This window comes from Lepidochelys kempii, chromosome 13, assembly GCF_965140285.1.
Source record: "Lepidochelys kempii isolate rLepKem1 chromosome 13, rLepKem1.hap1, whole genome shotgun sequence".
NCBI classification, from domain to species: domain Eukaryota; kingdom Metazoa; phylum Chordata; order Testudines; family Cheloniidae; genus Lepidochelys; species Lepidochelys kempii.
Genome location: NC_136392.1, coordinates 1,752,140 through 1,778,675, shown reverse-complemented (window position 1 = coordinate 1,778,675; position 26,536 = coordinate 1,752,140). Strand labels below are relative to the sequence as shown.

The 26,536-nt window shown below is 50.4% G+C and overlaps 1 protein-coding gene across 1 annotated transcript; it reads left to right on the top strand.

The window, feature by feature from the left end:
- The first annotated feature begins 3,145 nt into the window (after positions 1-3,145).
- On the top strand, positions 3,146-25,156 carry KIAA1755 (KIAA1755 ortholog). Its single transcript, XM_073309246.2, has 14 exons — positions 3,146-3,402; positions 9,324-9,521; positions 10,252-11,650; positions 11,773-11,967; positions 13,200-13,323; positions 15,482-15,575; positions 16,179-16,265; positions 18,030-18,146; positions 18,848-18,946; positions 20,079-20,227; positions 21,944-22,082; positions 22,464-22,583; positions 23,351-23,542; positions 24,084-25,156. The coding sequence occupies exons 1-14, from the start codon at positions 3,400-3,402 to the stop codon at positions 25,137-25,139; spliced, it is 3,972 nt and encodes a 1,323-aa protein (XP_073165347.2). The 5' UTR covers positions 3,146-3,399; the 3' UTR covers positions 25,140-25,156.
- Positions 25,157-26,536: the final 1,380 nt, after the last annotated feature.

The window sequence follows — 26,536 nt, the reverse complement described above, 5'->3', positions numbered from 1 at the left end:
TTCCAATTTTTCCACATCCTTCTTGTAGTGTGGGGCCCAAAACTGGACACAGTACTCCAGATCAGGCCTCACCAATGTCGAATAGAGTGGAACGATCACGTCCCTCGATCTGCTGGCAATGCCCCTACTTATACATCCCCAAATGCCATTGGCCTTCTTGGCAACAAGAGCACACTGTTGACTCATATCCAGCTTCTCGTCCACTGTAACCCCTACGTCCTTTTCTGCAGAACTGCTGCCGAGCCATTCAGTTCCTAGTCTGTAGTGGTGCATGGGATTCTTCCGTCCTAAGTGCAGGACTCTGCACTTGTCCTTGTTGAACCTCATCAGATTTCTTTTGGCCCAATCCTCCAATTTGTCTAGGTCCCTCTGTATCCTATCCCTACCCTCCAGCATATCTACCACTCCTCCCAGTTTAGTGTCATCCGCAAACTTGCTGAGGGTGCAATCCACGCTATCCTCCAGATCATTTATAAAGATATTGAACAAAACCGGCCCCAGGACCGACCCTTGGGGCACTCCATTTGATACCGGCTGCCAACTAGACATGGAGCCATTGATCACTACCCGTTGAGCCCGACAATCTAGCCAGCTTTCTCTCCACCTTATAGTCCATTCATCCAGCCCATACTTCTTTAACTTGCTGGCAAGAATACTGTGGGAGATCGTGTCAAAAGCTTTGCTAAAGTCAAGGAACAACATGTCCACTGCTTTCCCTTCAGAGTGTATATGACCAAAGGATCACAGACCAACAGCCTTCTCAGCTGCAGAATGGCAGCCACGATTGGGCTAGTGAGAAAGCAGGAAGAATTCAACGGAGGTTTTGATTATATTGGACTTTTGACAGGAGATCCAGTACAAATCAACTTACAAGACAATGCTGAGCCATACAGTGTAAAACCCCTCTACCGGAGAGACCTTGGAAGAGACTAGCTGCAGCTATATGCACATTCAGAGGACATCATTACCTGGTGATTGTGGACTGTATTTCCAGGCATATAGAAGTAATGTACCTGAAAGATGTAATGTGTGGCTGTGTTACCAAGAAACTGAAGTGCACCATTGCTCACTTTGATATTCCAGAACCAATAGTGATGGGCAATGGGCCACAATTCACTGCAGCAGAATTTAAATCACTCTGAATGAAACAGGATTTTGATCATATTACTAGCAGCCCATACCACCCACAAGCAAATGGAGAGGCTGAGAGAGCTGTACAGACAGCAGGAAAATCCTACGGCAGGAAGACCCACTCCTTGCTCTCCTGAGTTACAGAGCACGATCAATAGCAGCTACTGGATACTGTCCAGCACAACTCCTGTGGGGAAGACAACTCAGAACTACTGTTCCAACTTTGGAAAAGAACCTATGTCCATAATGACCAGATATGAAGAGAGTAGTCCAATCAGATAAAAAGGCTTAAAAGAGCTTATGGACACTTATATAATAGACATCACTCAGTCAGAGAACGGCCAGGTCTAGAACCTGGTGACCACGTACATGGAGAAAAAGGACGGACAACTCCAGCTGTCATAAAGAAAAAGAATTCAGTGCTCAGATGGTATGTGATAAGCGACCCACAGTGGAGAGTTCACCAGAAGCCGTTGACATCTACAGTTTGTTCCTCAGAGAGAACAATCAACAGAGCAAACTCAACAGACAGCGGATGCAGAACAAGACGCCGACGCCTGACCGATTCCAAACCAATCACAGCTAGTCATTGCAATTAATGGACAGTCAGATGAGCCAGTTGTTACGGGTTCAGGCTGTGTAATTAGAAAACTGGGATGATTCAGAGACACTTCACAAACCGATCCATACTGAACTTCGATGACAGCCTGATAGTGAAATACTGTAAAGGGTAGGATTGTCGAACTTGAAGGGGGAGATGTGACGGACACTGGGTGACACTGGTCAGCCACTAGGTGACTGTGTAAAATAACTTATGTGAGCTCACCTCCGCCAGCCCTGGGAGAGCAGTAAAGGATCTTATGATGAACACCTCTGGTGTGTACAAGTAAGGTCTGTAGCCAGTCCACCTCTTGTACAGACATACATGACAGACGATTGATAAGACAGGCAGGCAGCATGGTCCAATGGAGAAACCACGGGATTGGGATGGGAGTCAGGAGACCTGGTCTCTATTCCAGCCACTGACTTACCATGTAATCTAGGGCAAGTCTCTGTGCCTGGATTTCCCCACCAGTAAATGGGGATAATGACATTCACCTTCTTTGAGATCAGTGGCTGGAAAGTGCTAAGTATGGACAGACAGACAGATTTCTCTATAACCCCGGTCATTGCAAAGCTGCTGCAGCATTCTGTATTAGGATTCTGCAGTGGTTTTCTCCCAGTACAGTTTTATGATGTATTTTTCCCAAAAAAACTTTACTTCTGAAAATGCTCACTGAGAAACGGAGACCTGGATACTGTGCAGGGCAGAGACAGGGTTGTGTCCTGCCTGTGTGCAGGAGGGTCTCCTTTAATTGTCTTGCTTCACTCTTGCTTTCCTTCCCCATCATCTGAGTCACAGCTTGGACAGCCCTGAGCCTGGAAGTGGATTTTGCCACATTACAAAGGAAATGAGTGGCTGGTTAAGCAAAGCTAGTTCACCCAGGCAGGAGGGGAGATTTCAAGGCAGTGGCTGGCACACCCCTTCCAGGAAGAGACAGAGAAAAAAAACACTTTGGAGGGAAATAGAACAGTTAGAAAAACAAGCCTGTGTGGGCGTCTTGTGTTCATCTTGGCAGGCACCATGGGCCAGATTCACCCCGGTGGGACCGCACTGAGTTCCATGGGCACGCACCAAGGATGGATTTGGCCGCTTGGTTTTAAGATGCTTCCCCTGCCTCTTTTGCTCGTACCCCAGTTCGTGTGCTGTGTGGGCATGAAGAAAGCCTGCCTCTGTGCACAATGGGAGCTGCTGTTCCTGGGGCCTGGCTCGCTCTGTGAATGTTTTGCAGATGAAGCAGCAAGGCGTGAGCTAGACTGAGTTTAAGACGTCTTTCCCAGACAGCCCCCTCCCTCCTTCCCCCTTTCCATTCCCTCCCCCTCCCCTTCACAAGCAGGGCTTGCTCTTTTATACAAGAGACGAGAGGTGGGTGGCTGGGTGGGAGGGATCCTCTCTGCCTTACTCTGGTCGGGAACGGGATGGAGGTACGGAGGCAGAGGCTGGCCTGACTCAGGCAGAGCCCCCTCTGCCCCTCGTCTGGCTTCCCTGCAACTTTTCTAGGGCACCTGGATTTCATTGAGGATCCGCCAGAAGAAAAAAGAGCCGCTTGCATGGACTGGAGAGAGTGGCAGGGCAACTAGATGCACTAGGAAAACTTCTAGCATCCAGGGAGAAGTGACAGTTACCTCCTTGCTCCTGCCAGCCTCCCTGCCACTTCCTAGCAAACCATGGTAATGCCTTCTGCTTTTGTACCTTTTTAATGACTTTTCCCACTAGCTTTCCCTGTCTGCTTCTCTCCTCTGTCCCCTGCTGCCAACACAGACCGCACACCTGGCCCTGCAGCAAAGTCCTAGCAGTAGCCTGCTGCTTTAACGCTCTCAGTGCACGGTGGGTGGCATCCTTTCCAAGGCCCTGTCTTTCTGTATGCTTTGTGCCACACTGGGCGTGGCTGTCAGCCCCGAAATGCTAACGCTCAGGTGTAACACTGCTCCTTGCCGAGTGGGAATGGGGAGACAGACTGACGACAGAGCTCGCTTCTCAAACCATTTGTGCCTGGGAGAATTCCCTTCTCACGCAGAGACCATGTCTCCAGCAGATTGAGCAGACGTTTGGCACCAAGTAGAAAGAAGGGCACAAAGATCACTAGCAGCTGTTTGGATGGAAGTGTGTGGGACTGCAAAACATTGTGGTTAAAACCTCCCCGCACTCCCTTGTTATGGCTGCAGGGAATTAGAGCCAGAAACTGTGTGTTAATAACTTCGCTCCTTCTCCCTTTGCTATGCAGAGACGATATTCCTTACGTCGGGTCCCTATGCTAGGGCTCTCAGGAGCTGCATTACTGTTATTGACACACTGTGCCGCCTTGAGCGGCTGGGATGTGCTGTACGGACCTTGTCTCTTACCTTCCCTGATGCTTTGACTCATCTTTAAAGTTTGGATCCTGCAGTCCTTGCTCAAGCTAAACTCCCCTGATGTAAGAGCTGCAGCCGCGGGAGTGGAATTGTTATTGGCTGCCGGTTTGTGTTCTCAAAGCTCTGCGTAAGGGAGAGGGAGTGGTATGCTTGGTAACTTGAGAGTTAAATGAACAACCTTACAGTGCCAAAACTGTATTTATTGTGAAGATCTAACCCTTCCCCGAGATCCAGACAGACAGCTTTATAAAAACAGATGGGGATTTTGGGGAAACATCATTGTCTCCATTTTAACTACACTTTAGGTTATTGAAATGGAAATAACTTATAAAATCTCAGTCTCTTTATGCTCTTAGTGACTTTTGTTTTCTTTTTGCACTTCACTTAAATTGGTTGAAGAAAGTCGACTGGTCAGTTCCCTTTGGTTCCTAATCACTCCCTAGTTAGTGTCCCTTTTTGCCTAGTATTTGCATGCGGCTGCTGCTCTCTATTCACAGCCAAATTAGTCTCATTTACTGATGGGAGGTTTTTTGGTAACATTTCATTAAGTCGTTTTGTCATCTTGGGCCAAATCATCCCTGGTGGAATTGACCTTGGTGGAATTACACCAAGAATAAAGTCGGGTCATTAGGATCTGTAAAATCCCACTCTCCTCTTCTCTCTCTCTCTCTCTGTCTCTACATGGGGGCCACAAATTCAGTTGGAAATTTTCTTTAACCCTGGTTTAAGAGGGCCCTGCTGCTTTACAAATTACAACATTAATTTGAACTGGTTCATCGTGGAGGGGGGGCAGGATTTGGACTTCTTCATCTCTGTTTTATTACAGCAACAGGACACCCAGTGAATTCAGTACCTCACCAGCTGGTGGGAGGTGGCTAAATTACCGAGCTCTCCTTTGAGATTTGGGAGTAACAGCACCGGCTGCTCCATTCACTGTCCCAGTCAACAGACCAAGGAAGGGCATGAGAACCAGCAGACAGGCGGTTTGAAGTGCCATGGTACCCAGACAGCAGGACAGAACAGAGAGATGAAGCTGACTTGCAAGATAGTCTACAAAAGAGTAGCATCCCCATGCCCCAAAGCCACCCAACCAGGCCCCTTGCGCCAATCTGACTGGGGGAGAAAACCCAGTATTGTGCAAATGTCTGTTTGCAGGGGACGCCAGATCTCAGCGGAGGTCAGGAGGCCAGCACTGTATGGGCTCACATGGACATAGCTCCCTGCCTCCCGCAACCTCTCTAGAGGAGGTGCCTGCACGTCAGGGCAGAAGCAGATTGACACAAGCTTGCTTTGCAGCCCAGCACTATGCTGTGCGGCCTTAGCGTAGGAGACACTTCATAGAATCATAGAATCATAGAATATCAGGGTTGGAAGGGACCTCAGGAGGTCATCTAGTCCAACCCCCTGCTCAAAGCAGGACCGATCCCCAATTAAATCATCCCAGCCAGGGCTTTGTCAAGCCTGACCTTGAAAACCTCAAAGGAAGGAGATTCCACCACCTCCCTAGGTAACGCATTCCAGTGTTTCACCACCCTCCTAGTGAAAAAGTTTTTCCTAATATCCAACCTAAATCTCCCCCACTGCAACTTGAGACCATTACTCCTCGTTCTGTCATCTGTTACCATTGAGAACAGTCTAGAACCATCCTCTCTAGAACCACCTCTCAGGTAGTTGAAAGCAGCTATCAAATCCCCCCTCATTCTTCTCTTCCGTAGACTAAACATCCCCAGTTCCCTCAGCCTCTCCTCATAACTCATGTGTTCCAGTCCCCTAATCATTTTTGTTGCCCTCCGCTGGACTCTTTCCAATTTTTCCACATCCTTCTTGTAGTGTGGGGCCCAGAACTGGACACAGTACTCCAGATGAGGCCTCACCAATGTCGAATAGAGGGGGACGACCACGTCCCTCGATCTGCTGGCAATGCCCCTACTTATACATCTCCAAATGCCATTGGCCTTCTTGGCAACAAGGGCACACTGTTGACTCATATCCAGCTTCTCGTCCACTGTAACCCCTACGTCCTTTTCTGCAGAACTGCTGCTGAGCCATTCGGTCCCTAGTCTGTAGCAGTGCATTGGATTCTTCTGTCCTAAGTGCAGGACTCTGCACTTGTCCTTGTTGAACCTCATCAGATTTCTTTTGGCCCAAACCTCTAATTTGTCTACGTCCCTCTGTATCCTATCCCTACCCTCCAGCGTATCTACCACTCCTCCCAATTTAGTGGCATCTGCAAACTTGCTGAGGGTGCAATCCACGCCATCCTCCAGATCATTTATGAAGATATTGAACAAAACCGGCCCCAGGACCAACCCCTGGGGCACTCCACTTGACACCAGCTGCCAACTAGACATGGAGCCATTGATCACTACCCGTTGAGCCCGACAATCTAGCCAGCTTTCTCTCCACCTTATAGTGCATTCATCCAGCCCATACTTCTTTAACTTGCTGGCAAGAATACCGTGGGAGACCGTGTCAAAAGCTTTGCTAAAGTCAAGGAACAGCACGTCCACTGCTTTCCCTTTATCCACAGAACCAGTTATCTCGTCATAGAAGGCAATTAGATTAGAGAGGCATGACTTGCCCTTGGTGAATCCATGCTGACTGTTCCTGATCACTTTCCTCTCCTCTAAGTGCTTCAGAATTGATTCCTTGAGGACCTGCTCCATGATTTTTCCAGGGACTGAGGTGAGGCTGACTGGCCTGTAGTTCCCAGGATCCTCCTTCTTCCCTTTTTTAAAGATGGGCACTACATTCGCCTTTTTCCAGTCGTCCGGGACTTCCCTCAGTCGCCATGAGTTTTCAAAGATAATGGCCAATGGCTCTGCAATCACATCCGCCAACTCCTTTAGCACTCTTGGATGCAGTGCATCCGGCCCCATGGAGTTGGGCACGTCCAGCTTTTCTAAATAGTCCCAAAATACTTCTTTCTCCACAGAGGGCTGGTCACCTCCTCCCCATGCTGTGCTGCCCAGAGCAGTAGTCTGGGAGCTGACCTTGTTCGTGAAGACAGAGGCAAAAAAAGCATTGAGTACATTAGCTTCCTGCATTGTCAGAAGGGGTTTTTCCACTGCTGTAGGGAATCCACCTCCCCACGTTGCGGTAACCAGGCTGACAGAATAATTTGTCCATCGACCAAGCCACGTGTACACCAGGGCGAGGTTGGCTTAACCACAGTGCTTAGAGGGTGTGAATTTTTCACACCCCTGAGCGCCACAACTATGTTGAACTAATTTTTACATGTAGACCAGGCCTAAGGCTGGCAAGTCTGACACAGCCTTCACTTTAAAATGGTAAACAGAGAGCTCTGCAACCAGGCTGAAATCTGCCTCACTGAGAAGTGAGAATTTAATGGCAGGGTGTGTCTACCTGGGGACACTCAGGAAAGCTCCTCAGAATTAGCTAAAAGGTGTGCCGTTAAAGTGCATTAGCTAAAACCCACTAAAGCTAATTAAGCTAAGCTGGACAAAGGCAACTTTACTTCTAAAGTAGCATGTCCACAGAGGGGTTTAATGTGCTTTAACTAGTGCCCTCTAAATTCACACCTTGGGATGATTCCACTTAACTTCCCCCAGTGTCCCCATGTCGACATGTGTGTGACAGTCTCGCCCCCTCAGTCCCCGTGTGACAGCTACAGACCCCGCGGGGCAAGTGGCTGGGCTTGTTCAAGTACCAGAAAGCCATTGCTGATACAGCTCTTGGCTGGATCAATGGGAGGTTGCTAACTAAAGCTCCTCTAGGCTTGAGACTGTGCTCAGAGCTTTGGAATTCCTCCATATCAAGTAGAGTTAAATTTGGAGACTGACCTTCCTACCAGGTCAAGAAGCTCAGATCTGTAGCAGGTCAAGCTTGACAGCAGGAGATAAACGCGCGCTCTCTGTTATCTAGGGATTGAACAGAGACAGATCAGGAGATTTTACAGATCTATAAAAACTCAGCACATCCTAGTTAAAAAGTACATTGGGGTTAATTCTTCCATCAGCCCAGATTTTGCAGAAACATTGGTTTGCATGCTCAGAAACCGCCATTTGTGTGTGTCTATGGGCCTCTGTACATGCAAATCCAGGCAAGTCTTTATTTGTCCACCTGTCCACTTCCTTCACAAATAGTAGCGCTGGGAGTGCTATCTCAGGCTATTATAGCTGCATTCGTATTTACTCTCCATGAATGGCTTGAAAGCCCATCCTAATGGCTTGAAAAGCCAATGTCTGCCCTTACTAGTTATGTGGTTTTTCTATTTGACAACAATTTTTATTTCCCCCCACCCCGTTACAGCTGAAATTTAACATGAACTCATCCTGATTGCTTCCCTTTGTGTGCCAGTTATGACAGTCAGATTAGCACAGCCTGGGAAACAGGGTTTGTTTAATTAACTGCTTCTGCAGAGTCAGGTCAGCGAATTGGAAATATCATTGAGTGGGCCTTACACAAATGGTGGCTCTTGTTTTAGTCTGGCGGGTTTTGTTTTGCAAGGAATGGGGCTGTAGAATATGTAGGATATTTCCTAACAGATTCTCCAATGATTGGTTGGGAATCAGTGAAATGTAGGGATGAGGCTGAACCAGAGCAATCAAGGTGCCTGGCCTCATGCACTGTCAGCCCTCCCCGCAATTGTATTTCTAAGACACCTGCCAGTGTCTGGGAAAGAGCTTAGCTGTGAACAGCTCTGAACTAGGGGGAAGCTGGGACCGGATCTAATCTCCCTATAATGGGCTGAGCCAAATCACCAGGTGTGAATACTCCTGAATCTGAGGAGTTTAGAATTTGGAGCCTGCACTTGGAAACTCAGGCCCACCACAAATCAAACTAGTATAAACCTAGGCATACTGGTGACCCTTTAAATCAAAAGCCCCTTAACAGGTCTGTTCAAAAGACAGTCCTTGTGACGCGAGTGACATCTCCCCAATTGGCTCAGACCTTTAGACCGTTCCTCACTTCAGCAGTGTCGTAACTAATGTACACCGCGTCCCAGAAAAGCACGGTTACTCCCGAGGAGATGCGTCTGTTGCACGTGACTCTGCCAGCCACGCTGGTATATTTAAATCAGTGTTCTTCCTTTGCAGACACTTCCACACTCCCACCAAGCTGGAGGGCCAGTCTGGAGGCTCTGTGAGGAGGCTGGGAAAGCGAGTGATGGATGGGGTATATTAAAGTGGGGGAGGTGGGACAGGTCCCCAACAGGGGTGGAAACTGGCCCATTGCTAGTGTTGATCTGTCTAATGGATGATGCATTTCCCTGGCAGGATCCCCGGTCTCTGGATGCCGCGGTGCAGAATGCCCTGCTAGCCCTCTATCCGCCATTTGAAGTCACAGCCCCAACTGTCCTCAGCCAGCTCTTCCGCCTGCTCGACAGCAACTACCAGGGCGACGGGTTATGCTGCCTCCTTGATTTCCTGATTCCTGCCAAGCGCCTCTTTGAGCACGTGCGGCAGGTGGCCTGTGTGAGTCCATGAATAACAACTCCAGCCTCCCCCTCCCACAAGCCTCCCCAGAGCCCAGCTCTCAGCCCCAGGCCTGCCGTGGGTGCGTGGGTGCAGGCAGGCTGCCCCCACTGAAGCAAGCTTTCCGTGTAGACGCTAAAAGCTGTGCAATCCCACCTAGGGGCAGGGCAGTCTGGCAGTGAAGCAAGGAACAGTACAGGATGCCTGGATTCTCTCTTAGGGGCCTGCAGCAAAATCACCTTATCGGGGTCTCATTTTCTCATCTATAAAATGGGATGATGACACTTCCCCAAGCCCCCCAGGTTGCTGGGTTTATTAATCATTGTGAGGCATCTTGTGGCACTGCAGAGTCGGTCTGTACATCATTATTCCCACCCCAAATGGGAATAACGGCCCGGCCCGGCCGCACACCGGGACTGGGACAAATTGTCCAGTACGGGTTGCAAGGTTCTCGCAGACAGTGGAACAAAGGCCATATAATCATAATAATCCTGAGCTCTTACACAGCTCTTCATCAGTATCAAAGCACTTTACAAAGGAGAACAGGCTCATTATCCCCACTTTACAGATAGGGAAACTGAGGCCGGGGAGGGTAGTGGCTTGCCCAAGATCACCCGGCAGGCCTGTGGGAGAGCCGTCTCCTGATTCCCTGTCCGGCGCTCCATCCACTAGGCCACATTAAGCTGGCCAGATACCATTTCATTAACATAGTGGTTTTTTCTTCTCTTAGGCGCCTTACTTTAACTGCATCTTTCTCCATGAAGGCTGGCCCTTGTGTCTTCACGAGAAAGTGGTCATTCACCTTGCACCACTCAACCCCCTCTTACTACGCCCAGGAGACTTCTACCTCCAAGCAGAGCCCTACGGAGAGCAATCTGCCTGCATCACTGTAAAGTGCCTCTCTCAGGACTTGCGCACTGTGGAAGAAAGAACAGTTCCTGAATCCTCCTACACGCTGCTATTCACCAAGGAGTGGCTGGAGGAAATCAACCGAGACCTGGAGAGAGCACCTCTGCACACCTGCCTGGTAGCCACAGAAAAGGGAATTGCCCCTGTGCCTTGGAGTAAGATAGCCACGCCAGAATTCGTCAGCAAACCCAAAGCAGCACCAAGTCCCACCCAGGTCGGAGTGTCCCTTCCAGCACATGCACTGGACCTGGGCAGCTCTGAAGGGATGGTAGAGCCAGCATCACAGAGCTGCACAATGTCTTTTTGCATGACTGATGCTCAGGTGCCACATGGTAACAGCATGGGTAACGTCCAAGACGGCAAAGATGTTCCCTGGAGGGCCAGCCAGGGCAAATATCCAGGACTCATCAAGGTGGATCAAGCAGGATTGTGGAAGAAGCCCAGTGTGTTCGTTGTGCCAAGCCTGTGCGATATCATCAGCCAGGACCTGGACGGTGACTACGTCGAGCTGCTGGAGTTTTCTGAAGAAATGAAGCTGGATCTTCTGGCCAGGTCAGAACCATCTGCTGAGCAACCTAGACCTTCTAGAGCAATAAAGGTGCCATCAGAGCATAAATCACGGCTTCCAAGGGTGAACAGAGAGTCAGAAGCAGAAAAATGGACCTGTGGGAAAGGGCAGAGCTCAGAGGAGGGTCCCTGCACACCGTGTCTGAGGAGAAAACTGAACAGAGACCCAAAATTCCATGGGCCGAGGTGTCGATACCGTGAGTCCTATGTGGCCGCCCTTCAGAACCCTGTGAGCTTTGGCTCTGGGCTGATGGCAGCCATATTGGAGGAGTCTGATGTGCCCAAACTGGAGTTCCCTTCGGCAAGCACAGCTCCAGAGAGTCCAGCTCACCCCAGACGGAGGCCAGGCCAGGCAGTCGCTCCCAGACTCCTCTCTGGCTGTCTTCAGAAAGTAGCGACTCAGGAAACGAAAGCCGAGGAGGTGACAAAGCAGGGATACTTAAAGCTTCTCAAGTCTCCTGCTGGTGCAATGAGAAACCTCCCTCGGCCACAGTCTCCCCCTGCCAGCCACAAATTCTCCTTCTTCAAAGGCCAACGACAACCGGCATCCCCAGGGGATAGTTTGTCTGGTACCAGCCAACATGAAGGGCCTCGGAAAAGGATGTCGGCTATTTACTCTCCCAGGATGAACAGAGCTAAGCTGGCTGGGAAAGGTAATAGCCAATAGAGGGTTGTACAATACTAGGTATAAAGCAATCGTGGTAGTAAGTTGTGCAAGCTTTGCCTCCTTTCCACTAAGAAGTCTGCCACATCTTTGATCTGTTTTCCTGGCCAGGTGCCGATCAGATGGATGCGTCTCTCTTCGACATCAACTCTCTCCAAGACACCAACTGTAAGAATGGTCTTTGTGCCGCCACCCTGAGCTCTCCTGCCCAGGAGCCACTGTCTGCAGAGTCCAGCCCTCAACGGCCACCCCAATGGCAGGATCTCTGCGTTGAGCTCTTGCGCTCGGGCGTAGTTTGTTTGCCAGGTACTGAACTCAGTGATAGGATCATGATTAGACCTACTCACTTTTCTTCATTCAAAATGTTTTTTTCAATGAAAGCTTTTTGTGGTCAAAGTGAAAATTTCCGCAGGGAATGTCCCACGGCCTACATTTTTTAGGGGTTTTGTTGCAAAATGGAAAGCACCAAAATGGCACAAATTTCAGCTGGTCATTTCAATAGAACTAAAATTATTTGCCGGGTCAGCTGAAATTTTTTTGAAGTGGCTGAGAACTAATTTTTAACTGAATATTTGGAGGGGGAGAGGGGGAGGGCGAGAGATTTACAATGAAAACTTGAACATTTCTGACAGAAACAAAAAATGCTGTAGGGAAAACCCAGACTTTTCCCAACCTGTTCTTATCTCCTGAAGGCACGGCAGAGCCCCCCAGGTAGGCAGGGAAACATTCTCCCCCCATTTCACAGATGAGAACACTGAGACACAGATGAAAGCCCCCCAGAGCCAGAATTAGAGCTCCCAACACTGCACTCATTCCTCCAGACCCTCTGACAAGATCCTCCACGCCAGCTACTCAGACCAGGTGGGAACCTGAGGCGTTAGCAGTCATCAAGGTGAAAGTGAGGTCATAGATTCATAGATTCATAGATATTTAGGTCAGAAGGGACCATTATGATCATCTAGTCTGACCTCCTGCACAATGCAGGACACAGAATTTCACCCACCCACTCCTGCAAAAAACCTCTCTTAGGTCATGCGGGAGTTTAGGCCAATAGTATTTGCCGCAGCTGTTCCATGAAGTCCCCCAGGAGACATACTGGAGGTGCAGTACCATGCAAGCAGCAGTCCCTAAGGGCTTTCAGGGAAACCATGTGGTCGTGGGATGGAGCAGTTCAAGGGAGCATGCAGTAGATGACATTTGGATTCTCTGTGGTCTCCCACTCCACAGCAAACATAACATTGCCAAGTCTCCCGATACCTGGTGTTTTCCTTGAAGCCTCAATTCCTGGAATCATGGAATAGGTTGAAATGCTGCTTTGTTTTGTTTTGTTTTTAAGAAAAAGCATGTCTCTAGCCTTCATGGTTGCAGAGAGAAAACAGCTTGAAAATGTGACTCTTAAAGGCTCAAAAAGAGAAGGCAAATAAAAGAGCCCAACCTTTGTTTTTGAAAAATCTGATGTCTTTGGGGGTCTCCTGAACACAGGGGCTTGGGCAGTACTGTGAACTGTTAACGCAACGTTTGATTTTTCCTGGCTGCAGGGAGCACAGATAAGCTTGGCAGGGCCCTGATCCAGGTGACCACGAGCAGCAGAGCATGGGAAGCCACCTGGTGCTCCACCAGAGAGGTAGCCCAGCTCCTCCTTTACCTCTGCTCCATCCCCAGGTAAGGGGAGAACACAGCACCCTTCCCACAACACCCATGATATAGCATAACCCTAGCAGAGCACCGCCCGGCGCAGCAGCCACTCAGCCTCAGTGTCCCAGCCAGTCTTCCTCTGCTCTGCCCAGCCTCCAACACCTTCTGGGTTGCAGCAGGTCCCTTACAGTTCTACCCCTTGCAGGGCACACCAATTCCAAAACAAGGAGGGAACAACGTGAATTTAAATTCTGCCTTTTCCTCGGGAAGATCTGCTAGGCCCCGGGCCCTGACCAGCCTTCTCCAGCCTCTGCTCTTTCTCTGCCTGCTCCCCGCAGCTGAGCAGGGCTCTGCCTTTTACCCTGGAAGCCAGACTTCTGTTCCAGGTATCTCAGTTTGGCTGACTAGGCCTCCAGCAGTCCATTAACCCCTTCCTGCCATGTACGGAGGCTTGCATGCCCCATTCCAATTCCTTTCAGGCAGCAGCATAGTCGAGGGTAAACACGGGTTAATGGAATTTGGGGAATATGGAGTTTAGGGGGCAGGTTCTGCCTGGGAGCTGGACATCCATACTCTGTCCTTTGCCTGCTTTGTGTCCCCATCCTGCTGCCTGGCAAAAGGGAGTCAGGTGGCTCTAGGCTGTTGGCAACTCTCCGGGGGCCCAGTCAATTATTGTGAAAGGCATTATTTCTGGAACTGCTCACTGTGGTGGTTTGGGGGCTTTTAACCCTCTGTGTGTAGCTGCATGGATTCCACCCGCCACGTGCTGAAATGTGTACCACTGCCCCCTACTGGAGAACGTTGGACATTGCATTGGTAGTTCAGACGTTCTTTCCACCCATCCTTCAAAATCCCATGGCTGCTGTGGGATGTGAAGATAAATAGCGTGTGTGATGTTGGGGGTGTGCAGGCATTTCTGAGGGGAGCAGGCAGAGAGAGAGAGAGAGCAGAGGTGGGGCTCTTGCCATGGGGGAGAAGGCTGGCCAGGGCCAAATGCCCCGAAGATCTTCCGGAGGAAAGGGAACAGTTTATGTTCATGTCCCAGGGTTTCAGCCTGAGACACAATCCCAGGAAGAGTCACTGAAATATGTAACTAATTCAGAGGATAATGTACACACCACGTGCCTCTTTGTCAATGTCATTAGCCATTGTGCATGAGAGTGAAGTACTCAAGGCTAGAAACCAGGGCCAGCCATAGGCAAGGCCACCTACTCCTCGCAGAAGAGAAAATTAGAGTTCTACAGTACACTGAAACCTTGACTTAACTGGTAAATCAGGCTCTGCTTCTGGGGTCTTCGGATTGCTCCAGCCCTTCCCTGTTTGCGAGAGAAACATGCACATCCCCGCCACTCCCAAAGCCACCTACGCTACTGATGGTAAAATAACCCCTAGAGAGGTAGGTGTGAAGTGATGAACTGTTCACTGTCTCCATGCAGGAGAAGGCGTGAGGTAATCCAAGCCATGTATTCAAGGGTTCAGAACCATTAAATCCAGCAGGTATCTCCCTCAGCTTTGGTCTGGAATGGAGAAGGGTGGGGAGATGGGCCACAGCACCTCCTGTTGGTTGGTTTGAAGTAGCTTTGAAGAATTCACGTTCCCTCTTGGCCTCAGTCTGGGCTCTCACGCAGGCGCTGACTTACTGCATGGCTGGGAGGGCGAGGACAGAGGTGCCAACTTGAAGTGTGGGGGAGAAGGGAGTGGGACAGCAGCTCTCAGGGGAAAGGAGGCCCTTAGAGTTTCCCTCACCAGACATCAGTGGGCGCACGTCTACACTGAGGCCAGAAGTGACCAGCGAGCTCCCAGCCTGGCAGACAGACCCAAGCGGGCGGACTCGAGTGAGAGTGCTAAAACCAGAAATACAGAGGTTCCAGTGTGGGCTGACGCTCGGGCTCTGATGGCAAGGGGTGAGTCGGGCTGGGCGCCCAAGCTGATGCCTCCACTGCCCGCATTGCTCTGGTTGGCGCTCTAGCACGAGCTCTGCTAGCACGAGTCTGTCTGCCCGAGCTGGAAGATTCGCTCCCCGCTGCAGTGCAGGACCCCAGGACGGTGCCTTCAGGAAAGGGGGGCATTTCCTCTCCAGCGGGGATGGGGAAACCCCAAATCAGCTGCTGAGGGTCTGCCACTCTTAACTAATGCCGTTTTCTTCCTCCAGTCAGAGCTCACTGTGGTTTATTTCGTTCTCCAGGAGGGAAACAAGGGACAGAGGGCTGACCATTGTGGTGGATGCCAGGAGACAGCCTCCCTCCCCGACCCTGCACACGGCATTCAGATCAGTCCAGGTACACGCTGGTCTCTGTTCAGTGGTGAGCTTAGCGGGATAAGGGGGCCCAGGTAAGCACAGTCGGCTTGGGTGGGCGAGATCTTCTGTCCAGCTAATCAGTAAAGTTCGGCAGTGTTGTCCCTAAAGCACCTCTCGAATTTCCTCTGGAGTGTATTGCGTTGGGTGGGGACCTGTGAGCAGGTCCCTGCTGGCCTAGAGCTGATCCTTTGACAGTCCCTTTGTCTACAATGCCCTGAGGCCAAGATTTTGATCTCATCCACACTCTTTGCCCTAAGCATCCCCAAGATCATTTATTCAGGCAGGTCTCAGTTACCCTCTGTTGGAGTGGAATATATTTATCTAGGGAACACTGCGTAACCCCTGCTCTCCCTGGGACACCTGCCCAGGCTCCTCCTCCACAGTCCCAGTTACCGATCTCCCGGGGCCCGTCAATGCATCCGGCCCCCAGCCGTCTGCGAGGGCGATGCTGTGCTGCTACATGCTTGCACTTTCCTGGTTGTCTGGTCTCAGAGTTGCCACGACAATTCTCGTTACGTGCAGAGTAAGCAGAGGATGTCCTGCGTATTGCCAGGAGTGACATTTACTCTGCCCTCCCCTGCAGAGATCTTCACCTGCCTCCGTCCATGCTGTGTTGCTGTTGGCAGAGAAGGAGGTGGCTGCGCACCTGGAGAAGTTACCTGGAATGCAGGTGAGGGCTGGAGCAGCGTTTTCAGCAGCTGCTCCCTAGCCTTGTCTCTATACCATTTGCACCTTCTCCTGCAAGGAGAACAGAGTCTGTATTGACGGATGGTCCCTTCCTTTCCTCCCTCGTCTCTGCAGTCAGGGGGATGGAGCTGGACCGACGTGCTCCCCCACCTCATCTCCACCTTGGCCTAGCTCACCAGGGCTCCATCTGTGCCGGCAAGAGCAGTGGCTAGATGGATTCTCTCTGTCTGTGTGTCTGCCCTGGTCGTGTAGCTAGAGCTCAGGTTCCACTATTCCCATGCCATCGTCAGCAGAGCCTGCCCAGGTGCACAGTCCTCCCTCTCGTTATGAAATACCTGGACCCTGTCTCGGATGAGGAGCAGGGAGAGGTGCCCTTCTCTCTGTCTGTGGGGCCTTTATCCTATTGTCTGTCTCCCAGGCTGGTAATTCTTGCCGCCCTCGCATTGTTTGACGGCAGTAATGGACTGCAGCCACCCAGGGGAAGCCGAGTACTTTCCCAATTACTTCCACACGCTGGACACGGGTATTAGCATAATAACTCAGAACTTGAAAGGGTTTATTATTCTTTTAATGCTGCTCTGTTTAATTAATATAATGTGAAATATTAATGAGTTCGATTACCCAGCTTGGCTGTCCTGGCAGATTTACTAAAATGCCAGCGTTCTGCTGTGCATTCGAAAACCACAGAGCCCCAGGGAGCTTCAGTTAGAGATAGTGACTTTTCTGAGCCAGCGCTGGGTCAGGGTCTCGGGAAGGAACCAGAACTGCTAAAATGCTAGGGCCAGTAGCTTTTCTCACCAGGCCCCATGCAAAGCCTGTTGAAGCCACTTCAATGGGCTTTGGGTCGAGTCCCCAGTGGGCAACACCCTGAGGTCTGTACTCAGCGAGCGTTTGTCTGAATAAAGACCGAGTGTAAGAAACCACAGCTGCACACAGACCCCAGGGTCTTGCATGGGGATGAAACCAGGATGAAACAAGCCCCTCTACCTCTTGAGCCAACAGAGGAACGGACTCATTTGCTGCCAGTAACTAGCAGGCAGCTCTGCTCGCTAGAGGGAGACACAGCTGCGCGCAACGAGCCAGCACATTGCATGTGGGATTCAGGATTTACAGCCTAGCCAGGCAGGAGCGGACAGCTGGGAATCTCAGCCAGCAGCCTCTCCTTCTGACTCTTCCAGCCCCATTTTGCAGATTCAGGCAGCAGGGATCATTTGGAGAAGGAGAGAGGGATTTTCATGCCCAAAAGGCTTCAGGATCCCCTTGGGGAAGCCTTGCCAAACCAGACTCTTACCCACCACTCTCACAGGCAGTGGTGGGCTGGAGCCGCTTCGCGCAAACCGGTTGTTAAATTCTGAAGCCGGTTTAGAACCGGTTGTTAAAGGGCTGGGGAAGCTCATGCGGGACGGACAGGATGTGGCCCACGGGACCGTCCTGTCCATCCCGCCTGAGCTCTCGGCTGGGGAGGCTCCCATGTGAATTTTTACTGACCCGGTGGCACTCTGAGCCTTCGGCAGCACTTCGGCAGTGCATCCTTCACTCACTCTGGGTCTTCGGCGGCATTTCGGCGGCAGGTCCTTCAGTGCTGCCCAAGACCCGGAGGGACTGAAGGATGTGCCGCTGAAGTGCCGCCCAAGACCCGGAGCGAGTGAAGGAACTGGTTCTTGAGCTTCTGGCAGCTCATCACTGCTTACATGCCCCTGTAAGAACTCACCATCGTATTTACAAGCGGTGTCCCTCCCTCCTGCAGGTGGAGGTGCTGACTTCCCTCAGAGCTCTGGGCCGATATGTCGACAGCACCCAGCTGACGCCAGACTTGGATGGTACTTTCCCTTACAGCCACGGCGAGTGGGTTCAATTCTTCCAGGTGTCTATTATCATGGCCTTTAGCTTTCTCCTTGTGTTTGCTGGAGCCCTTGTCCCTCAGCAAGGGACTTGCTTCTCTTGGGGCATAAAACTGAAAGTGAAGATCACTGGCAAATCCCTGGTACCTTGGTAATGCAGGAAGACAATGTACGAGAATGCACAGGCTACTGGTACTGCAATAACACCCGACTGCGGGGAGAGTGAATTTGGCTGCAGGTTACGCCAACTGGTTGCAGCGCAATAAGTACATCCGTGTTTCAATGTATCACAAAAATTGTGTGTGTGTGTGTGTGAGAGAGAGAGAGTGTGTGTGTGTGTGAGAGAGAGAGACTGAGAATTCCCATGGGATGCCCGGAAGCAAGCAGTGGTTTTCATGTGTATTACACATAAGTTCAAGAAATTAACAAGAAGGCCCAGAACTTTAGCTAAATATCAATAGCTACCTCAGTTCTGCTTAGAAATTTATTATCTACAATGTCTCTCTGCAATTAACCTTCCCACCCTGCTTATTGGCTGCATTGCTATTCATCCATATTTCCACCTGATTGTTTCCCTGTCAGCCATTAAACTACTGTCTAGCTGTTTATACATCCATCCAATCTAAACCTTTTCCCCCTCTCTACCCTAAGCCTGTTTTGCCATCCATCCGTCAGCCCTCCTGGCCCAGGACAGGCCAACCCACTTGTGTTTCCTTCCCCGTAGAAGCTACATCCCTTTGTGGCTGATCTCAAGCAAGCCTCCAAGCTACTGCAGAGCTCCATCCAGGAACTGGAGAAGGGCGACTTCCCAGAGGATGTGCAGGTAACAGCCATGGTGCCGAGTTCCAAACAGGACAGCCTGCAACCAGCTCTGGGCGCAGTTACCCCCCCAAACATTAGTATGTGCATTGTGCTGCCCATCATCTCCTGCTGCCCAATGGCAATCCAGCCCTGGGCAATTCCTGCCCACCGGGAGAGCCAGAGGAACTCTCTAGGTGCATTTGATCAAAAGCAGCAGTGAATCTCTCCCCCAGCTTTTGCTTGCTTCATAATCAGTATTTAAGAGCACAGAAGCAATTATTATATTGCAAAACAATTTTTAAGCCAGCCTTGTGCTTTTCTGCTGGCACAGCCCACAAGCTGCGTCGGGCCAGGCTGTGTCACTGCTCGGACTGCAAGGAACCGCATGCAGCAGTCGCAGTGAATCTGTACTGGAGCTGGAGACCTGGCAAGGTGCGATGCACTGTTCTGCTGAAGATGCTGTTTATTGGCTAAGGCTTAACACCAACACCCTGATTACTTGTGGTCACTGCAGATTCCCTGGGAAGGTCTGCAAGAGGAGGAGCGTGAACGCTAGTGCCCTGTCAAATTCCAGTCCATATCGTTCCGAAGTGCCTGCCTGAAGCCCCTGTGCAGGTCCCAGGGGACACAGACAGCTGCCATGTTGCACCCCAAAGGTGGCTGCAGTCAGTGGTGGATGAGGTGATCTCTGCGTTGAGTTTGTTACTGTCTCATGCCCAGAACGCACGTTGGGATCCCCTGGCCAAGGGACCACAGAACCGTAGGGTTAGAAGGAACCTCAAGGATCCTCTAGTCTAACCCCCTGCCATGATGCAGGACTTGTGTCTAAACCCTCCAAGACAGACGGCTCCAGCCTCCTTTCGAAACCCTCCAGTGAAGGCGCTTCCACAACTGACCTAGGCAGTCGGTGACTCAGATAGCTCCTCCAAGGCTCTATTTGCAGGACAATGTGTGTTTCCCATGGCACGTGGCATTTAACTCCATTTTGTCCCAGGGTAAAATCAAGTGCCCTTGGCCTTTTCTGACCTCAGGCTGTGTCCCCTCTCTTACCTTCGCCCCTGACCGCCAACTTGGTGCTGTTGATTCAGAGGGTGATGGGGCAAAGGGCAGGGCAATCCCAGTGACAAGCGTGTGTGTCTCTGATCCTTGGGCAGGAGGCAGCCGAGTGCATGGAGAGGTACAGGGAGCTGATGAAGGCAGTGCTCAGCAACGTGCAGCTGGTCAGCTTGCAGAGAGAGGGTGGGGCCACGCTGGCCAGGCTGAGGAAGGAGGCATCCCGGCTTAGCTTCTCACCGGACATCAGGTATGGAGGACTGGAGCCATCCCTGCCCCAGAAGAGGGACACTGAGCACCGAGCTCTCACCCTACTGACTTCAGGATGCTTGTGCCTTTGGCATTGGCTGCACTTGCAGATCCCCTGCTCCTCTGGGGACAATGCAGCATATTACCCTCCAGCACAGGCTTCTCGCCAGCCCTTCAAGGTGTTCCCCCCACCACCCGCTTCCCCAGGCCTAGCTCTGCCAGCTCCCACCAAGCCTTCAGGCCCAAGCTCCCAGGAGTAATTCCACCGCCCCTTTCAGCCCAGGCCTGGTAGACGGCCATGGACCATTCGCTTGAGCAGGGTGAGGATTTTCTCCCTGGGCTTTGCTGGAGAATGTGTGCACGTGTCACTAGGAAGAAGAGGAGCTCGTGTCCCCTGCAGAGCTCAATTCGATGCAACTATAAACAGATGTCATCCAATGTTACTTCATTTTATTTTCTAGTGTGGCTGCTAGATGGCACTGCTTCCCAATAATATCACAGGTTTCAGAGTAACAGCCGTGTTAGTCTGTATTCGCAAAAAGAACAGGAGGACTTGTGGCACCTTAGAGACTAACCCATTTATTTGAGCATGAGCTTTCGTGAGCTACAGCTCACTTCATCGGATGCATACTGTGGAAAGTGTAAAATATCTTTTTATATACACACAAAGCATGAAAAAATACCTCCTCCCACCCCACTCTCCTGCTGGTAATAGCTTATCTAAAGTGATCACTCTCCTTACAATGTGTATGATAATCAAGTTGGGCCATTTCCAGCACAAATCCAGGTTTTCTCACCCCTCCCCCCCCACACACAAACCCACTCTCCTGCTATCACATTGATTCCAGCCAGCCGCCCGCCACAAAACCTGCCAGTTTCCTTCTCCCTCAGTTTATGCCACTCTTCCCCCACTCCTTTGTCTGAGCTCCTCTGCCTCGCTTTCGCGCACAGGCTGTGACAGAGTCAGGTGGGGTGGAGGATATTTCCAAGGTGATAGAGAGCGGAGTTGGCAAGCGCCATCCCTCCCTCTGGTATCCAGCATCCAACTCCAACCTGCTCAGTGTAACTGGGAGATGGCTGCACATGTGCAATCACCTGACATTACACCTGCAGCTATTCAGGCTCCAAACACCTGGAGAGTAACATGTACCTTGCCCCAGGGCCGGCCAGTCTGTGGGCACAAACTGCTCCCACACAGAGCAATACAATGCGGTTTTCTGGACAGGTACAAATCCAGTGAGTCCCCTCGTGTGTTAATGGGATTGGAAACATTTGCAGCATGGCTCAGCTTGTGGCAAAGCATCACCTACAAGTTACAGCCCCTCTGCGACCTCCGCTCTGGCTCCCAAGGTGGGCTACAGTGCGGAGGAACAGGACTGCGGCTCTTCCACTCCGCACATGCCATCCTTCAGTGCCACTGTGCTAATAAGCAGAGCAATCTTTGCACATGGTCTTTCTCAGCTCCCAACAGTGTGCATCAGGGTCATAACTAGAACCCAGGTCCAGGGAGCTCACGGACAAAGGCTAGGGTTCCCCTGTGCCCATTAAAGGGATTGTGATGCTCAGAGGACTCCCTCTGTTGGTTTCTTTACCAGGAATCAGAAGGGAACAGCTCTAATTCTAGGAGGGGTGGATGGTCTTCTGCACACCAGCGGCTGATATGTTGTAGGTGAACAGAGATGGGCCAGATATACTTATCACCCTTTTTGTTCTTAAGGAACAGCATGGACTCAGCCATGGGCCTCTACAACCAAGTGGAAGAAGAAGTTCACACTTTGGTGATGAAATCCAACAGCTGCCTGGAGCGCCTGGAGTTTCTCCGAAAGATCCAGGAGTTTGAGGCAGAATTCAGCAAGGTGAGTGCTTTCCCCAAGACATGCTGCCGGAAAGGACAGCTTGCACCTTGGATACCATGGCAACATTTGCTGAATCTCATTCATCGAATCCAGGACCCAGTCACTAAGTGACAGAGCAAAAGATTTCTTTGCTTCAGCTCTGAGTTGAGTGAAGCAAATAAACTTCTCTGCTTATAGCATGGGCCACTGATACCAAGTGAACATGGAGAACAACAAGATTTTCTTGAAGCCCTGATTTTAATCACTAGGTTACTGGGAAAAATATGTTCACGAATTCTGTGAAATCTGGATGACCCAAGGGAAGGAGGGGAAATTCCCAGGGAAGTGGCAGCTGTTAAATAACTGAGATCTCATGGAAATCCTATATATTTCTTCTCATAGCTCACTTGCTGGATTGATGAAGGAGATTCTCGGCTCCATGAGCTGAGCACTGAGGAATGGAGCCCGGACAGCCCAGAGAGATCCTACCAGCAGTTTAAGGAATTCTTTATTCAGGCTACAGTACGTTTGAGGATGCTTTTCTGTAACCTGTGTCCTGGCTATAGCTATATTGTCTGTGTCTGGAACATGGTCCTTGCTAGGGCTCTTTGCCAGATTCTCAGAATGAACCAGAATTAGAGCTTCTCACATTTTCATTGCAATTTTGTTACAAATGGCCCAATATTGTTACAGATCTGCAGAAAATGCCATTTTTGACTGTTTGAGCAATAATGGGCCCATCTAAAGGGCTAGTATGATCAACATTTAATTGTCAGGTCAAATTTTTGCAAGGAGGTTCCCAGTGTTGCACAGCCCTAGTCCCAAATGTGAGACAATCCTTATACTTCTGGATCATGTATGGGCTCCGACCCCTAACACTCCTGCCTCCTCATCCCTCTCCCAGCCTCCAGCTCTGGAGGGCAGTCATTCTGTTCCAAGGGGGGGTCCAGTGCTGTGGGGAAGTCCAGGAGAGGGTTCTGTGGAGCCTGAGGCTTCTGTTTAATCCACCCAAATAAGAAGCCCCATGCAATGCACTGAATTAAATGATGTCAAAGCATGGGGAGTGTAGAATGAGACCCTCCACTCTTATTTCCTCCCAAGACAGAATGATTCTCTTCTGCTTCCTTGCACACCCAGACATGTTTGTGCCCAAATGGAGAACATTCCTCTGACTTTGTTGCTGAAATCTTCCAGCTGCAGAGCTCCTGGCCCTCAGCAAACAAGGCCCCCAGGATAAAGACAGCCGAGCCTGTTTAGGAATATATAGTTTTCCTTGTATCCTCCCTTAGGCTCACTACAACAAAGGACTTGTGCTATGTAAGGAAGCTGCTGAGTTCCAAGGCTCCATGTTCCCAGAGGCACAAGCCTTCGAGGCTGCCAGAGGTACCATGCAGGCCAAACTGAGGAGTTTCTACACGAACTTGGAGAGGCAGCAGGCTGAGCTGGAAACTCTGCTCAATCTCTGCAGGTTCTGTGACAAGGTGACTGTGCTAAGCTAACTGCTCCATATTGTTACTCTGCAGCAAACTGGAACTAGACAACATTGCTTTCAGCCAGGAGATGGGAATCTGTAGGGTAGAGTGTGAAATGTATGAGCAGTGAAATAGTTTGAGGCCCCCAGTGCTGATTGCATAGCAAGGAAACGGAGCGCCCCCCAGCCTCGGCTCTCCCTAGAGGATGTGCTCTCCTGGCACTGGTAGAGACAAACTAGTGAAGAAACTCAAGGCTGGTGATTATGATGGAGTTTCTGTAGGACTCCAGAAGGAAGTCGGTGTGGAGGGGCTGCAGCAGAACAGGGGATGAGAGACGTTACAGAGGAATAAATAAGCAAGTGGGAAATGAGGTTTGGAGAGAGAGAGAGAGAAGTTCACTAGATGGAGAGCATGGGAAGGAGGTCGCAGTTGGCTGAAGGTATAAGAGAAGGTTCTTGCACCAGCAGCAGGCGGGATCCTGGGGGAGGAGAGACAGCAGGTACTAGATGAGTGACAAAAAAAAACAAAAAACTATTGCTCTGTTTTCTAGATAACATCGCTTAACCTTGACTGCAAAATTCACGTGACTTGTGTGAAGCTTGGAGAGGGACAGCCAGTAAATCGGGAGGCCCTACAATGCCTAGAGAAATCATTACAGAAGCTATCTGTGGAGTTTTCAGCAGAGAGGTTCCAGGAGATGAAGGTACAAGCCTACACCATGCACAGCTGCAAAGGACTAGAGGTATGGAACAAGGCATGGCAGAAGTGTCAAGAAACCAGGCAGATCCTTGAGGAGATACTGGAAAAATTCAAGGAGGCCCAAAGTGTTGAGCCAGACTGTAGTGGGGAGGAAGATTCTTTCAGCTCAGCTGCTACTAAATCAGGCCCCAGAGTCCAAGGTAAAGTTCCTCATGTTTGCAAAGCAGCTTCCAACCCTGCCCAAGCATCAGCAGAAAGCAAGACACAAGTTCAAGAATCAGGATGCAAAGCAAGGAGTGAGATAGAATTAAAACCACATCTGCCCACAGACTCTGACCTAGACATAGATCCCAGGGACCCCAGGTGTTCTCAGCAGGAATCCTTGGACTGCAAGGATGTGCAGGAGAGCAGATGTACTTATCAAGCCTCAATAGCTGCTGAAGAGTCTCCCCTGAGTGCTGCAAGTGGAGCTGATCTTGAACAGAGAGAAGCCCTGGCTCCGAATCCCAGCACGGAGGCCTTAGGAAGCCTCCAAGTGGCACCCCCTCAGGAGCCACCTCTGACTCTTCCATCACAAGCCTGCTGCCCAGACAGTGGCCAGTTTCCTCAGGACAGCGTGAGCGAGTCCCTGGGTGATGCGCCTTGCTCAGCCCCCAGCACAGGTGCTCAGCAGCACTGGGGTAAGGTGCCGGAAGCAGCCCAATATTTCCAGGTATCCAGGCATGGCAGCTTTTCGTCTGAAGATACAGAGGCACAGAACTCGGCCCAAGACCCTTCAACAACCAGTCTCCTTTTGCCCATGGAACTCGTGAGTCCTAGACTGTCCGGGCCTCTGGGAAAGCCCCTGGGAATCATATATCTGGAAAACCACCACACAAATAGCCATGCAAAAGCAGATGCTGAGTAAAACCAGCTCTTTCGAAACTAGGTTGGCTTTGTCTTTCCAGTCCTGGCAACTTTGGCCACGGAGTGGATGTACTGTCTAGTGGTCAGAGCACACGACTGGGCATCAGACCTACTGGGCTCTACTCCTTACCTTGCCATTGACTCATTTCTTGGCCTTAGGCAGGTTACTTCACTCCTCTGTGCCTAAGTTCTACCCATCTGCAAAATGGGGATAACAATACTTACCTACCTCACAGAGAGTTGTGAGGCTCAGTTAATAATCTTGAAGTGCTTTGTGGTCCTCCTATGAAAGGCATCCAGCTGGGTAAGTGAAGGGTATTGGTTGAGTTAACAGTAACGTTCTCCTGGTAAAAAGAAAAGGAGTACTTGTGGCACCTTGGAGACTAACCAATTTATCTGAGCATAAGCATCCGATGAAGTGAGCTGTAGCTCACAAAAGCTCATGCTCAAATAAATTTGTTAGTCTCTAAGATGCCACAAGTCCTCCTTTTCTTTTTGCGAATACAGACTAACACGGCTGTTACTCTGAAACCTGCACTGATCATGCATCTCACTATAGGATGTTCCTCACTGCTGAATCTTCCCCTGTCCAGAGCTGCCAGGCCTCGGAGTGTAAATTGTTACCACAACAGAGCTATCACCAAATCCCTCCTTCCTCCTCCCAACTCCCCTGCCTTCCAGTGGAATTTCCCTCCTGCCTACATGTATTACTGTCTCCTTTCCCTCCTCATCTATGGGGCTACTGCAGCTTGTTTTGCAATATTTTGTCCCTGTTAAAACAAGGCTAATTTTATTAACAATAGTAAACCCCAATGCAGAGCTCTCAGTGTAGAGCAGTGCAGAGGAAACGACATTCCAGCCTACAGTCAGACAGCACCCAGAGTCTGTTCCAACTGCGAACAGAAATCCTTCTCGGGTGCTACTACTCCTGCAGGAGGAGCCAGAGGAATAAATTCAAGGTGAGCACCAAAATCCAGTCCTGATTCATCTTCTCTTAGCAGCTGTGCTCAGTATACTCTAAGTGGGCCAAAAAAGAAATGTCAGATTCTACTCCTCTGAGGCTGTTCCCATAATCCATCCCCAGCAGACAGCCATTTATTCTCCTTAATCCAAGGGTGGAAATTTCAGTTGGCTCCTGGACAGACTTTCAAGCACACGGGACCCACCGGTGTGTGTACAAAACGCAGGCAGGGATGTCCATAACTTGTACGCCTTGTTACAGAGACTGTGCATGCAAGCGGCCGTTGTTCGCAGTTTGCACACACTGTTCCCCAGTAATCTTGTGTGTGAGTGGTTTAAAAATCCGTCCCTGGGTGTCTGCCTCGGAAGGGTTGTGGTGAAGTCTTGAGTGTTTTTCTTTTTAACAAAACATTCAAATCCAGGCTCGTCTCTCAGACT

Excerpts from the sequence above, each read along its gene's own strand:
- KIAA1755 (XM_073309246.2), top strand. Across the intron at positions 15,576-16,178 it reads CGGCATTCAGATCAGTCCAG|AGATCTTCACCTGCCTCCGT; the intron begins GTACACGCTGGT and ends CCTCCCCTGCAG. Across the intron at positions 23,543-24,083 it reads TCTGCAGGTTCTGTGACAAG|ATAACATCGCTTAACCTTGA; the intron begins GTGACTGTGCTA and ends TCTGTTTTCTAG.